The sequence below is a fragment of the Rousettus aegyptiacus genome, unplaced genomic scaffold (genome assembly GCF_014176215.1).
Source record: "Rousettus aegyptiacus isolate mRouAeg1 unplaced genomic scaffold, mRouAeg1.p scaffold_m13_p_7, whole genome shotgun sequence".
NCBI lineage: Eukaryota > Metazoa > Chordata > Mammalia > Chiroptera > Pteropodidae > Rousettus > Rousettus aegyptiacus.
In genome coordinates this window covers 56,254,936-56,269,292 of record NW_023416310.1, presented here as the reverse complement: position 1 = coordinate 56,269,292, position 14,357 = coordinate 56,254,936, and the positions used below count along the sequence as shown (strand labels likewise).

At 34.1% G+C, this 14,357-nt stretch overlaps 1 protein-coding gene across 3 annotated transcripts in view; it reads right to left on the bottom strand.

The window, feature by feature from the left end:
- KCMF1 (potassium channel modulatory factor 1) overlaps nucleotides 1-14,357 on the bottom strand; it is a 61,497-nt gene that overhangs the window by 14,292 nt on the left and 32,848 nt on the right. For 2 of the 3 annotated variants that reach the window (XM_016136973.2, XM_016136982.2), the window contains exons 2-3: nucleotides 6,742-6,909; nucleotides 3,553-3,692 (exon numbers count right to left, since the gene is read on the bottom strand). In XM_016136973.2, the coding sequence (XP_015992459.1) occupies nucleotides 3,553-3,692; nucleotides 6,742-6,909 (308 nt within the window). Of the gene's footprint in view, nucleotides 1-3,552; nucleotides 3,693-6,741; nucleotides 6,947-14,357 lie in introns of those variants that run through there. The other variant, XM_016136966.2, reaches the window with a different exon arrangement.

The following is a 14,357-nucleotide window of genomic DNA, read 5'->3' as shown; positions in this document are numbered from 1 at the left end:
ATTCTGTCAACTTTTTGAAATCACATCCATTTTTCAAGGCCTACACCAAGTCACAAAAGCCCTCTCTGAATCCTTCCTGGATTATTGTCCAATTGTGTTCACATGAACTAGTTGGTCTTTAGGCCATAAAGTGTGTGGGTAGAAGCCACGTTTTAAATTTATCAAGCTGACAGCCATTGTGCCTGACTCCAAGAATTTCATGACTTCAGAAAGCAGTATTTCTTCACACTTTACATATTAAATGTAATGTTCTTGGTTAATACTCGGAGAGATACACTCAGAAGTTATGAATTTTTTGTCTTGCAAAAGGCCAGCAAATGTTTCGCTTTCCAAGATGCTCCTAACAACTAACCTGGCAATGATGTAGACCAGCCTTTCTTCTGACATCCTTATGAGAGCAAAGAAGTATGGTAAAGTATGCTATGTCTCCCTCTTCCTTTTTTACAGCTAACGACTCAGTTAATTTCTGCTCAGACACCCACATTATTTTCTCACATGTAAGCCTTTCTGCAGGCTCCATGTCATCTTTGCTTTTTGTATTGTCATTACTTGAAAATTCCTTCCCCCTTTCTTGTTTCTCATTCCTTTCCTCTGTTGCAGTTGTGAGTATAGTTATGAAGTTAAACATGGTTTAAAAAATGAAAAGTGATGTTTCTGTATCTGGGGAGTTATAGGTTCTGAAGCAAAATTAAAATGAAGTGAGAACCTGCCCACTGCCACAGCTCTACTGTCTTCAGAAAAATTCTGCTTTATTTCTTAATCCTTATGTGAATTTGCTTTTTTAACCAACCATAAGCCCAAGAAAGAGAGCACAATTTCAAGTCACATAATTTTCCTGTGTTATTTAATACTACGTTTTCTAATAAAAGGTTAGGTAAGTTTCCCTAAGCTGGCTTTGAAATGAAAGTTCACCACATAATGTTCTGTCAATTTATGTGCTCATTGTGCTCTGAGTTCCAAACTAAATATCCGAAAGATATTTATAAAAATAGCCTTTTTGAAGTTATATATGTAGCCTATATAAATATAAATATAAATAAACACATGTAAGTGAAGCCTGGAACTGCAGTAAGCACAATTTCTTTTACGCTACTCTTTACACCGACAACTTCCAGTAAAGGACCTATGGCACGAAATCCAGGTAAGCTGGTAAAAGTTAAAGTTCTGACTAGTTAAATTTGTTATATTGTATAATTTTGTTCTTATGGATTAACTAATTCATTAAGTATTTACTGAGTACAAGTCAGTGTTAACTTATTTTTTTGGGTTATAAAAATTATCAAGAAATGAGCATAGTGACATCAAAAAGTGAGATAAGGTAAACCTGCCAATCAAGGTGTATTTTTCATTACTTATTCAAATTGGGGATATAATTCATGTCTCTCTTTTTAAGCAGCTCTTAAACTTAGCTCTAGAAATTCCTAAGGCTTGTCCTATAAGGCAGATTTCCTCATCACCTTCAATACAATGTGGTACTTTTAACAGAGTCTAAGAATGATGTCCCCAAAATAGCCATAAAAATTTAAAGCCAAGACACAATGAAACTTGTTTACAAGCATTATCTTTGAATCCTTATACTAAAAAAGACATTCCACTAAGTCAATTTACTGGTAAAGTTAATTCACAACTTCAGGTTTTTAGACCTCTTGTCCAATTAAAGGTAGTTTACCTTACAAAATCTGCAGGTATAATAAATATAAGACTGAAATACTGGAGTTTTGCTTTGAGGACATACAAAAAGCACCAGTGGAAAACCTATCCTATATGGCTCATAAACTCCTTTTGGGTCCACTAAAACCATCTGAGTTGCTACTTTTGCACCTTAGTCATTCATTTTGCCAAAATAGATATTGATCCTTACAAGATTTGAGTGAGCATACTGCTCAACTTGATTATCATCTGATTTTCTGTTGTTGCAGTGGAACACTGAAATTAAGTACGAATTACTTCACACTGAACTTATTTTTCTCCTCAGTTCCATTCTCCCCATTTTAATGCTTAGGTCAGAACTGTCACCTGCTTCTAAAGACAGCATATACAATGTTAGGAAGTTTTCCCTACATTTCTATACATTATTTAAAAATCCTAAATAATTAAGTTTTGGTTTTAAACATGTTTCTTGGACAGAAATTTAAATTACATGTGTATGCTTATATCCTAAAATTTCACAAAACTTGAAATAAATAATTCGGCCACAATAAAAAGGAACTCCAAAGATGTCAAGAGCTTTATCTTGTCCATAATTCACTCTAAATAGGAGCATCGATGCTTATATAGAAGAAATACTCTAATGTAAGCTCTGCTTTTTCTATCTTCTCTGGGGGTAAGCTAGATGTTTTATTTGTAGACTTTATGAAAAGAAATGGGAACTTCTTATTGCTTAATGTGTCAATAAGAACCTGAATGCTGCAGGGAGACAGGGGCACAGACGCAGTGTCCAAAAGCAGGTAACAATTTTAATGAAGAACCAGAGATGAACTCTACCTAAGTTAGTGGGTTTATATTGTTTATTAGGTTTTTAAAATTAGAGTCTGGTGATGACAGTAGCATTGTATGTTCCTCTTCTCATGGGCATAACCAATTTGTCAAGTGAGGCTGAGTTTGGCATCTTCAAATAATTTTCTTAACCATTTTTTTTTAGCATGAGTGGCGCAGTGGGAAAAGGGGTAGTAGGAGAAGAGAAGGTTGAAAAGTGCTTAAAGAAATTCTGAGCTATCTTATAATTTGCCAACAATTGCCAGAAAGCTCTCATCTTTAATTTATACCACTGTCCCTACAGGCTCTTCCAGCAGGCTCTGCAAAATATTTCTATGCACTGACTTGAAATTAGCTGTCTGGACACAGAACTAGATAAATCAGTATTTTAAGTAGAAACCACCACCAGTGGAAGGGGGGGGGGAGTGGGGAATCAAAAAAAGAAACTGTGGTCCATGCACTATTATTGTTCCTAATAAGGAAACAAGTGTTTGAGAATTTAGATCTAATACATCTAATTGTTTATACACAAAATGTCACAATGCTTAAAAAAACACAAACTGTGGTTCATGCACTATTAGTATTCCTAATAAGGAAACATGTGTTGAGAATTTAGATCAAATACATATAATTGTTTATACACAAAATGTCACAATGATAATTTCTATTCTGTGCTCTATGACTCCTTTTAATTGACAACTGTTTAAATATTAAATAAATTATCAGTTAAAACTAATTATTCTGCATTAGTAGTAAAAGATTTATAAGTCCTTTTGTGCTGTCATTTTTCTCCATAAGATTTATTATTAAAAATAAAATTTGGTCAAGATTCCATTCTTTGCTTTTAGCAACAGGGCAAGAATGGCTAGTGTGGACAAATGAGGGGAATTATCTTGCACATCTAGCTATGTAGCCTCCTAGGATGTGTAAAACTTGCTGTTAAAGGCTAATTTTAATAATTATTATACGAACAGTATCCAGTACTCTTAGAAGGTACATGAGAGTGACCTAGCTTTATTTATATTATAAATAATGTACTTTACCCCATCATTTTAGACACAAAGCTGCTTTACTTACCACTTCTGTTGATGTTTCTGCATGTTCAGAAGTAACATGTTCTTGAAGAGATGTCTCCGTATAGCCCATTTTTCCACAATAGGGACAAGTAAAAGACTGTGGCTGCTCTACAGAGAAAGCTTCTCCACCATAGTACAAATCTGAAAAAGAAAGTGGAATTGCACTGAGAAATAACTATTATTAGTTTTTGAAATATATACAAATGTAATCATATTGTACAAAATAATAATTAAAAAAAGGCGTGCCTGAAATCTCCACCAACAACCTCACTCTGTCAAGGAGTGCTTAGGTACCTCTCTGTTTACATTTGCAACATCCTTATTCTCCCAAGGACTCCATGATGCCCCTCCAAATTCCTTCTCCATATAGCTACTACAGCCTTAAGAGAAAAACAAAGCAAACAGCGTTTTAATCCCTTCGTTTAATGTTAAAACATCTCTCATTTCACATCTGGTTCTGATTTTATTGTAATTTACTTTTTCTTTATATATACTGTGGCAATGCCAATGTCAACATAAAGAATCAGCAGGATGGACAATATACAAGAACACAAGTGCCCAGAGGGAAAGAGCAGATGACCATGATCAATACACCAATTCCCAGATGCAGTTTTACCTGTAGAACATATATCATTTTACAGCAGGAAGGACTTTCTGCATTCAGTTCTTGTAAATGCTAACTTGAATGTGGTACTACCACAACATACTTTGCTCAACTTGGTTACTAAAGAACTGGACAATTAGTGAGAGTCTGTGGGAATGATCTATTTTCCTCACTAGTACATCTTGAGGAGTGAGTTTACTTTCTTCCATTAGTATGCACACAAAAAAAGGTAACTGAAAGTATATTTAGTAGATAACGTCACTTCATTACAAAGAACTATCTCACTATTTAACATGAAATGAATGCCCTATTTAAGAAGATATGCTAATTTTTGTGAGAAGAAAAAACGGAAGAGTTCGTTACATGATTGATTTGTTAACATATTTTTAAAGGGAGATTTAGACTTAAAAATATTTACCCACTACATATATATTGATCATTTATTATGTGCAAAATACTTGCCAAGTGAGTTGGGGTAAATATGTTAAAAAAAAAATAGAACTTCCTTACCCAATAAAGGGTATCTTACAAAAAAGGCATGACTAATATCATACTGGTAAAAGACTAAGATACTTTCTAAGACCAGGAACAAGATAAGAATGTCTACTCTTGCCATTTCTACTCAGTATTTTAACTGGAGGATCTAACCAAAGAGATTAGTCAAGAAAATGAAAGCCATCCAGATGAAACATAAGTAAAACTATATGACCTTGTATATAGAAATCCACTAAAAAATAATTAGAATAAATTGTTTTTCTATATATTTGCAGTGAATACAAAAATAAAATAAAATTCCATTTATAATAGTAAAAAGAATAAAATACTTAGGAATACACTTAATGAGAGAAGTATCAAACTTATTCTCTGATAACTACAAAACTTTGTTGAAAGAAATTAAAGGTGACCTAATAGATAGATAGATATTCCATGTTCATAACTGATATGCTTTAATAGCATATCTCTGCAAACTGAGCTACGGATTCAAAATAATCCCTATCAAAATTCCAGTTGGAGTCTTTGCAGAATTTTGACAAACTGATCCTAGAATTCACATGGAAACCCAAGAGATCTAGAATACCCAAAACAATCTTGAAAAAGAACAAAGTTGGAAGACTCACAGGTCTTAATTTCAAAACTTACTACAAAGGTATAGTTTTTAGACAGTGTGGTACTGGCATAAAGATAGACATCTGTATCAATGGAATAGCCTTAGAGTCCAGAAATAAATGCTTTTAAGGTCAACTGATTTTTAAATAGTATTACTGAGGTGTCTTTGACATATAAAAATTATATATATTAATGGTATACAACTTGATGTTATGACATATGTACACACTGAAAAAAAGATCATAATCAAGCTAATTAACATATCTATCACCTCTACACCGTTATCACTGTCTACATGTGTGTGCCGGTATAAAAGACATTCTGGTATAGAAGACAATATTGTTAACTACAGTCACCATGCTGTACACGGAACTTATTTGTCATGCATAACAAAACTCTGTACCCTTTGACCAACATCATCCATTTCCTTCCCTCCCCCCCCCTTGCCAAATGATTCTCAACAAGAATGTCAATAGACAATTCATTGAGTTAAGAATTCTTTTCAACAAATGATGCTGGGACAACTAGATATCCATATGAAAAAGAACAAAGTTGAACATCTACCTCATTCCATATACAAAAATGAACTCAAAATAGATCAAAGATCTAAATGTAAAAACTAAAACTATAAAACTCTTAGAAGAAAACAGTGTTAAATCTTTATGATCTTGGATTAGGCAATGGTTTCCTGGTTATGACACCAAAAGCACAATATTAAGAAAATAAAAGATAAAATGAACATCATCAAAATTAAAACTTTTGTGCTTCAAAACACACCATCAAGAAAGTGAAGAGACAACCCACGCAATGGAAAAAATTTCTGCAAATCATTCATCTGATAAGGAAGCTGTACACAGAATATACAATGAACTATTAAAACTCAATAATAAAGACATTACCTAATTTAAAAATTGGCAAGGATCTGAACAGATATTTCTCCAAAGTAGATACACAGATGACCCATAAGCACAAGAAAAGATAGTCAACATCATTAACCATCAGAGAAATGCAAATCAAAACCACATGAGATACCACTTCACATCTACCAGAATAGATATAATCAAAAAGACAGATAATAAATGATGACTATGCAAAAAATTACAGCAATGAAACATTTATAGCTTTTCTTATGGATTGACAATGTCTTCTAATCAACTGTAGAAATAATCTGCTTTCTGAAATCTAGAGCAAGAATATCTGTAACATTAGCAAGGACAGTCAAACTTTCTTCTCTCTTTATTCAGGCACTCCTCCATTTCACGTCTCATCAATCGTATATATTTCTGAATGGCTTTCATAAATAAGTAAACTATGATTTGGAGAAAGAATTACTTAGAATTTGTAAAAGAGTCATGTTATTTTTAACAAATTTGGAGCTTCATGTATGCTATTGGGTTAGAACATCTTGCCTTTACTTCTTCGCACACATACACACAAAATTCTAAATGACAATCCACTAAAATTTTATTAAATACATACCAAAATCTACCCTTGTTAATATGCACTGCATTGGGTGGTCAGTTGTATGCCTTGTTGTTGTTGCACCACTTTCATAACAAGATGCACAAAGATCGTAATCGTAGCAAATTAAACACTTATATCTGCGACCTCGAAAATTTCCTTTTAAACATGCATCACAGCTGACACCTATAAAAAAAAGAAATATCATTAATTAGTAGCTGTAAAAGACTACACTCTCCATTTTACTTTTATAAATTCTTTCAGGTGCTCATTTAACCCCATATATTTCCTTTCCAAAATGACTAGAAATGACACAAAATGATATGGGAATTTCGAACAATATGAATGTTACTCTGATTTATACTCCTAATGAAAATGACTTAAAATGTTTGATAAAATGCTTAAAAAAAAACCTCATTGATACAACAGATGGGTAGTAGTTACCAGAGGGAAAGGGATGGGGGAAGGTAAAATGGGTAAAGGGGGTCAAATGTATGGTGACAGACGGGAACTAAACTTTTGGTAGTGAGCATGCTATAATGTATACAGATATTGAATTATAATGTTACACACCTAAAACTTATATAATGTTATAAACCAATGTTATTTCAATTAAAAAAAAATATGCCTTGATGAGCTAGCAAGAGGGTAAAAAACAAGTATAAGAGGAACTGCTAACTGGAATCACTAAAACAGGCGGGTATTATTTGCCAACGCGTAAAAAAATCTGAGTTTAGATTTTTCACAGCATCGCAGGACAAAGCACAGGAAGCAAAGATCAAGGTCTGCTAAAGGTGTTGTGTCTAACAGGCAATTCCGCTTAAAGTTGAGACCCTAACACAGCAGGTCATCGAATAATGCCGTTTCATTATAATGCTGATACGGGGAGAGTGGGGCAGGGAGTTTCTCAGGTGGGGGCCACTGTCTGTGTGGAGTTCTTCCCATGTTTGTGTTCTCTTTGGGGAGTCTCCTCCCACATCGTAAAGATGTACACCTGAGGTGAACTGGTGTATCTGCATAGTTCCAGTCTGAGTGAGTGTGGGTGTGAGTGGCCCTGTGGGGAAAGGTGTCCTGTCCAAGGCGGGTCCCACCCTTGAGCCCTGAGCTGCTTAGATAGGCTCTGGCCACCCATGACCCTGAACTGGAATAAGTGGGTTGGAAAAGAATTATCTTGTTTTGATTCATCTTTCTTAAATGTATGTATAGCTCACATTTATTTCAAGGTTTAATATGAGAAATGTTTTGTGTCTTTATTTAAAAGTTTGGGGATGTTTTTGTGACCAGAAATATGCCATAGGAACTTAACATCGTAGCTTCTAAAACACTACTGATGACATTAAGTAAGGCTTTACTGTACATTCTCAGTGTATGGGTGGGCTAAAAATCCTCCCTAGCGGATTACAAATTTGCCCTAGTGAAATTCTCGCTCCCCCTTCAGCACAAACAACAACAGAAAACCCTGAAAAATCATAACCACAAACCAGCCCCAGTTGTCTTTTAAGTGGAGAGCCCAAATTCAGAATACCAAATGATTCCAAATGGTTCTCGGGTCAAGAATTGAGTTTAATGTGGTCTTAAATCACCACTGCCGCCAAGCATCTGGCAGAAATAAACTTCTAAGGAATGAAGGTTCATACACAAAATATACCTGTCCCTCAATTCACACAGATTGATCATTCCACATTTCTTATATGGAAGAAAACTGAGTGAAAAGAGTATACCAGTTCAAAGAAAAGTACTAAAGAAACAGGCTGATATAAGTCATAAAAATATTTATTTCACATATTTTCACCAAAAAAAAAAAAATGAAAATGAAAATGCAGAAAAACCAAAATAATTTTATTTGCTGTTGGTGTCTGTACTGTAATCTAAAGCAATCAACATTCTTTTAATTGGCACAAAGTCACTATATTCATTGCATGAAATATTTGGATAGTGGTTACCAGAGGGCAGGGGGGAGGGGATTTAAGTAATTTCTTCATTTAAAAAATTAAAAAATAAAGTAATTATTCACAGTAAAAAAAGAGAAATATTTGGTAGTACTACTTCAGTTTATTTATGTTTATGTTTTTGGATGTTCTTTTTCCAACCCCATCTTTTGCTAAGTTTTCATAAATTCTTCGATATTCACTGCAACATTTTTAAAAAAGTCTTTTCGTAAATATTTTCTGCAGTGAATGAAACTGGTTCAAGGTCACCGCCAGATTCATTGGCAGGATGGGCTTCAGATGTTAAGTAAATTAATTATCAGTTAATTCGCAATCAACCAGTAATTAGTTAATATCATATACATTCGAATTGTCAGGGTCTTTTTCTTGAAATTTATTTAATAAATTAGTAATGCCAATTACTCCCTCTTCAGTTGATGGAACCATATTCATTGGTAAAACTACTTCTGGTCATATTGCTTTCCAACAAGCATTTAAAGTTGAAGGCTTTATATCACTCAAAGCTAAAGCAATATTCTTCATACAACTTAAAACTGTGTATTTATTCCAGGCTTCTGTAACTGTGATTATCTTCAAATTAAAAATATCATTAAAACTCCATTTAATAGAATTAATCTAAAACATGGAAATAATGCCCTGATCTAAAGGTTGGATCAAGGAAGTTGTCTTTGGTGGCAAACATATAACTTTTACATTTGCATGTTCTAAATTATGTGGAGGATCCAGGTGCATTATCTAAAAAGTATTTTAAAAGACAATTTCCTTCATCAAATTTTCAGCTTCTACTCGCAAAACATTTGTAAAACCAATCCCCCAAAATATCCGTAGTTACCAATACTTTTTTATTTGCTATCTAATGAATGGGAAGGTCATTAGTAATTGTGTTAATAAGTATTGGTTCTTTGTACACTGCTGAGTTAAGCTACTGTTTTTTTTATAAAGAGTAACTGCCAATAATGGAAATGAAAAAGAAAGAATCACGTAAAATGAGACCTCGTAAACGGAAACTGCGTATAACAAGGTCCACATAAATGGGTGGAGGGGGTTTACCGCGTACAAAAAAACTTGCGTAAAAAAAAATAAATAACTCGTAAATCGAGGGACGAGTGTACACACAAAAAAACAAAGTATCACTAGAAAGCAGAAGCAGAAACATAGTAGAATGAGACTGCCAAAGAGTTTATATCAGAATAGGTTAAAAGAAATAAAAGAGAAACCTGAAAAAAAGAGGCAACCAGCAGATTTGAAAATAAACCAAACAACGTATAAATATTTAAAAAATGACAATTAAGTTTTAAAACTCAATGGGCAGGTTTATTGTAGGAAAAGCCTTTTAGTCACATGTGATTTGGTTATTTATGTAGAAAACCCAATACACCTAAATTGTTAGAATAAGTTTTAAGCAAGATTGCTAAATATAAAAACCAATTTAATAAAATACTGATTATATTTCTTCACTCCAAAAAAAGAAAAATGTATTATTAAAAAATATACCATTTATGATTCCACGTATGTGCTTAGATTAGTCAAATTCATATAAAAAGAAGTAGAATAGTGACCACCAGGGACTGAGTGGAAGGAGTATTGTTTAATGTCGGTAGAGTTTCAGTTTGGAATGATAAAAAGTTCTGGAATTTGATAGTGGTGATGGTTGCACAATGTGAATATGTATTTTATGCTACTAAGCTGTATATGCAAACAGGGTTAAAATGATAGATTTCATGTTATGTGTATTTTATAATAAAAAATATTATGCCCTTTCCAACAGTATTCTAAAAAAGTGCCTATGAATAAATCTAAATTTTTGATTGGAGGGAGAAGAGTTAAAAAATCTTCATGAAGAAAATTAGTAGAAATGTATTCAAAGACATTAAAGGACTTTAAAAATAAAACTACCAGGTTCACAAAGTAGAAAGTTCAACATAATGTCAATTCTTCCCAAATTGATCTGGAGATTCAATACAATTCTAATTAAAATTACAAAATAATTTTTTGTAGCGGATAATAAGCTGACTCAAATTTTTATGCAAGTTGCAAAGGGCCAAGAAAGGCCAACGTATTCCTGAAGAAAAACAGGATGGAGGGATCTGCTTAACATATCTAGAGTTATTATAAAGCTACAGTAATTAAGATTGAATGGTACTGGCATTGTGACAGATACACTGACCTATGGAACAGAAGAGAGCCCAGAAACAAGCACACATATCGAAAACCTGTTATATGATAGCAAGGTCACTAGAGACCAGTGGGGAAAGGAGAAAACAGACAATAAATGATACAAGGACAGGTGATTGATTATATATATGAGAAATAAAATTGGATCTCTTCTATAGAATCCCACACACAAAAATCAATTCCAGATGGTTTAAAGACAAATGCAAAAGGAAAATAACAACAACAAAAATCTCTAAAAGACCATATAGAGAAATACACGGTCTAAACCATTAAGAGATAAATTCAAACAAGTTAAATTAAGACTTTTCCTCACACACTTCTGGAGGGACTGCAAATTGGTGCAGCCACAATGGAAAACAGCACAGAGAGTTCTCAAAAAACTAAGAATTGAACTACCACCTGATCTAGCAATCCCTCTACTGCGTATTTACCCCGAAAAACTTGAAAACATTTATCCCAAAAGATATATGCACACCAATGTTCATAGCCGGGACATGGAAGCAACCAGTGTCCTACAACAGATGACTGGATAAAGAAGATGTGATACATATATGTAATGGAATATTACTCAGCCGTAAGAAGAGATGAAATACTACCATTTGCAACGGCATGGATGGTTCTTGAGATAATCATTCTAAGTGAAATAAGTCAGACAAAATGTTGAAAACCACATGTCACTTATATGTGGGATATAATCTTAAAAGCAACAAACAAGCAAGACAGACTCATGGACATGTACAATAAATAGACTAGTGATTACCAGAGGGTAGATGGGGAAAGGGGGTAGCAGATGGGGTAAAAGGAGTCAAATATGTGGTAACAGAAAGAAATCTAACTATAGGCAGTGAACATACGATGCAATATATATATGACATACTGTTGAATTGTAACTTGAAACTTACTGGATTTTGTTGATCAATGTCACCCCAATAATTTTGAATAATAATAAAATACTTTTCTTCACCTTTTAATACCCTAGAGTGATGAAAAAGACAAGGCCCAGTAACCACTGATATGTGTGTAACATAAATGACAGAAAAGTTTGGTATTCCAAATGCATTAAGAACTCTCACACATCAATACATGAGAAAATGATCAACATCTAATAAAAAATGGGCAAAGACTTCACTGGGCACTACAGAGAACACAAATGATCGATAAATACATAAATAGATGCTCAATCTCATAAGTCATCAAAGAAGTGCAAATAAAACTATGATAAGCTATCATTACTGTACCGATTTTGGCAAAAACCTAAGAAGTCTGATGATATAAAGTGCTAGTGAAAATAAAGAGCAACAGAAATACTTCTATTTGGCTGGTGGGAGCATACATTAGTACAACTGCTTTGAAAATTTTGTTCACATTATAATCAAGTTAAACATAAGCAATTCTTGACTCTACAATTTCACCTCTTAAATATAGTCTCTGGGGAATCTCCTGTCCATGTGCACCAGAGGAATGCAAAAGAATGTTCACAGCAATTTTTACAACTAAAAAAAAAGGGGGCCATTTACAGGCCTTTTGAGTTGTTCTAGTGCGTTACAGAATGAATTAAAAAACAAGTCAGCCACAGGTAAGGATGTCAGAGAATCTCATGTGAGTGAAAGTCTCAAAGGCTACATACATATAGCACAAAGTTCAAAAACATCTAGTTTAGCAGTAAAACTAGAAAAGAAAAATAGGGAACAATAAAAGTTTGGTCAGTGGTTCCCTCTGGAGGGTGTGAAGCTTTCAGGGATCTTGAAAGATAATGTTCTTTTAGATCTGTCAGAGGGGATCTGTAGAACCATATTTTTCTTTTCCTTTGCATTTATTTGATAAATGTTCTCATATAGCTATTAAATTTTTAAACTTTCCCCCTCCAAACAAACAAAACAAAACAACCAAACCTGGGATTGTTTACAACGTTGTTAGTTCAAGGTGGAAAACCGGCAGTTTTGGCAGACTGTAGATTATCAATAAATATTTGCTGAAAGAATACATTTAAAAAACAAAAACATGGATTCCTATTAATACATATCCTTAACAGTAAGCTATTATCACTTACTGTCCTCTGCTCAGTTTCTTCACCTATTGAGTATGCTTTGAGAATCAAATGAGAAAAAAAGATGAAAGTCTTAAATTTTAAGGTACTAACATTATTTCATTCAGATGTAGAAAAATTGTGTCATCACATTTTCTGGTATATAATTTGATATCAATTATAGTATAAATAACCTTGTAAATCAGTCCTCAAAATATCCCTCAAGATTGTTGAGATTTCCAAAGTTGTACTGAGATCCCACCAAGTCACACTGAGAGCCAAATGATGGCATCAAGCCTGCAGTTTTTCAGCAAATTCAAAAAAATATTATTGAGTGCCTACTGTGTTCGAGGTCAGGAGTCCCCAACTCCCAGGGCGTGGACCAGTACTGGTCTGTGGCCTATTAGGAACAGGGCCACAGAGTAGTATGTGAGCGGCGGGCTATCAGCGAAACTTCATCGGTATTTGCAGCTGTTCCCCAGTGCTACATCACTGCCTCAGCTCCACCTCAGATCATGAGGCATTTGATTCCCATGGGAGCACTAGTCCCTGGTGCCAAAAAGGTTGGGGACCATGGTTCTAGGCAGTATGGATACAGGAATGAATAAAACAGAAAAAACTGTGCGCCCCCCATAAAGCTAACATCTTAGTGGGTGAATACAGGCATAAAAACAAAGCTATAAAAGCAAGTTAGAAGATAAGTGCTATGGAGAAAAAAAAGCAGAAAAGGATAAACAGTATGGACAAAGAAAGCTTCACTGAATAGATATGTGAGCAAAAAAGAAAGAAAGAACGAATGAACTTAAAATTTGCTTATACAAAATAGCTTCTAAGCATAACAGTGCTTAAAGCATAACACTGAAAATATTGAAAAGGTAGAAATATCTATTTAGATTCACAAATAAAAATTTAATGTAACTGGGTACAATAACTTTGCCAAATAAATGTAAGGTGAACTGCACTTTAAAAAGGTGCTTGAAAAAAAAGAACAGATAGGAAGGAAGGAAGGAAGGAAGGAAGGAAGGAAGGAAGGAAGGAAGGAAGGAAGGAAGAAAGGAAGAAAGAAAGAAAGAAAGAAAGAAAGAGAGAGAGAGAGATGCCTGAAAGGTAAACCCAGCTTTGAACACTAACTCTTGGTGTGTCCTATCTGACATTTACTCTGTAGGCCTGACTTTTCTTTCTATGGTGGAGATGCCTACTGATAAGTATAAATGAACAAAGATTAAGGTTACTGTGGATGGTGATATTGCCAAACATTCCTTTCCTTTTTAGTAGAAAGAAACTGATGATATTTGTGCTTGCCTGTTTTATTCTTAATTCAAAGCTATCTAAATCTTAAAGAGCAGGGCTCCCCCCAAGTGATGACGGTAAGGGACAAGTGTCAGGCTGTACCTACAACCTGGCCGGAGTTCAGTAAGAAATCGTTCAACACCTCAGAACATCAGGCATTAATAAGATGCTCATAGGAGCACTGGTATCTGGTG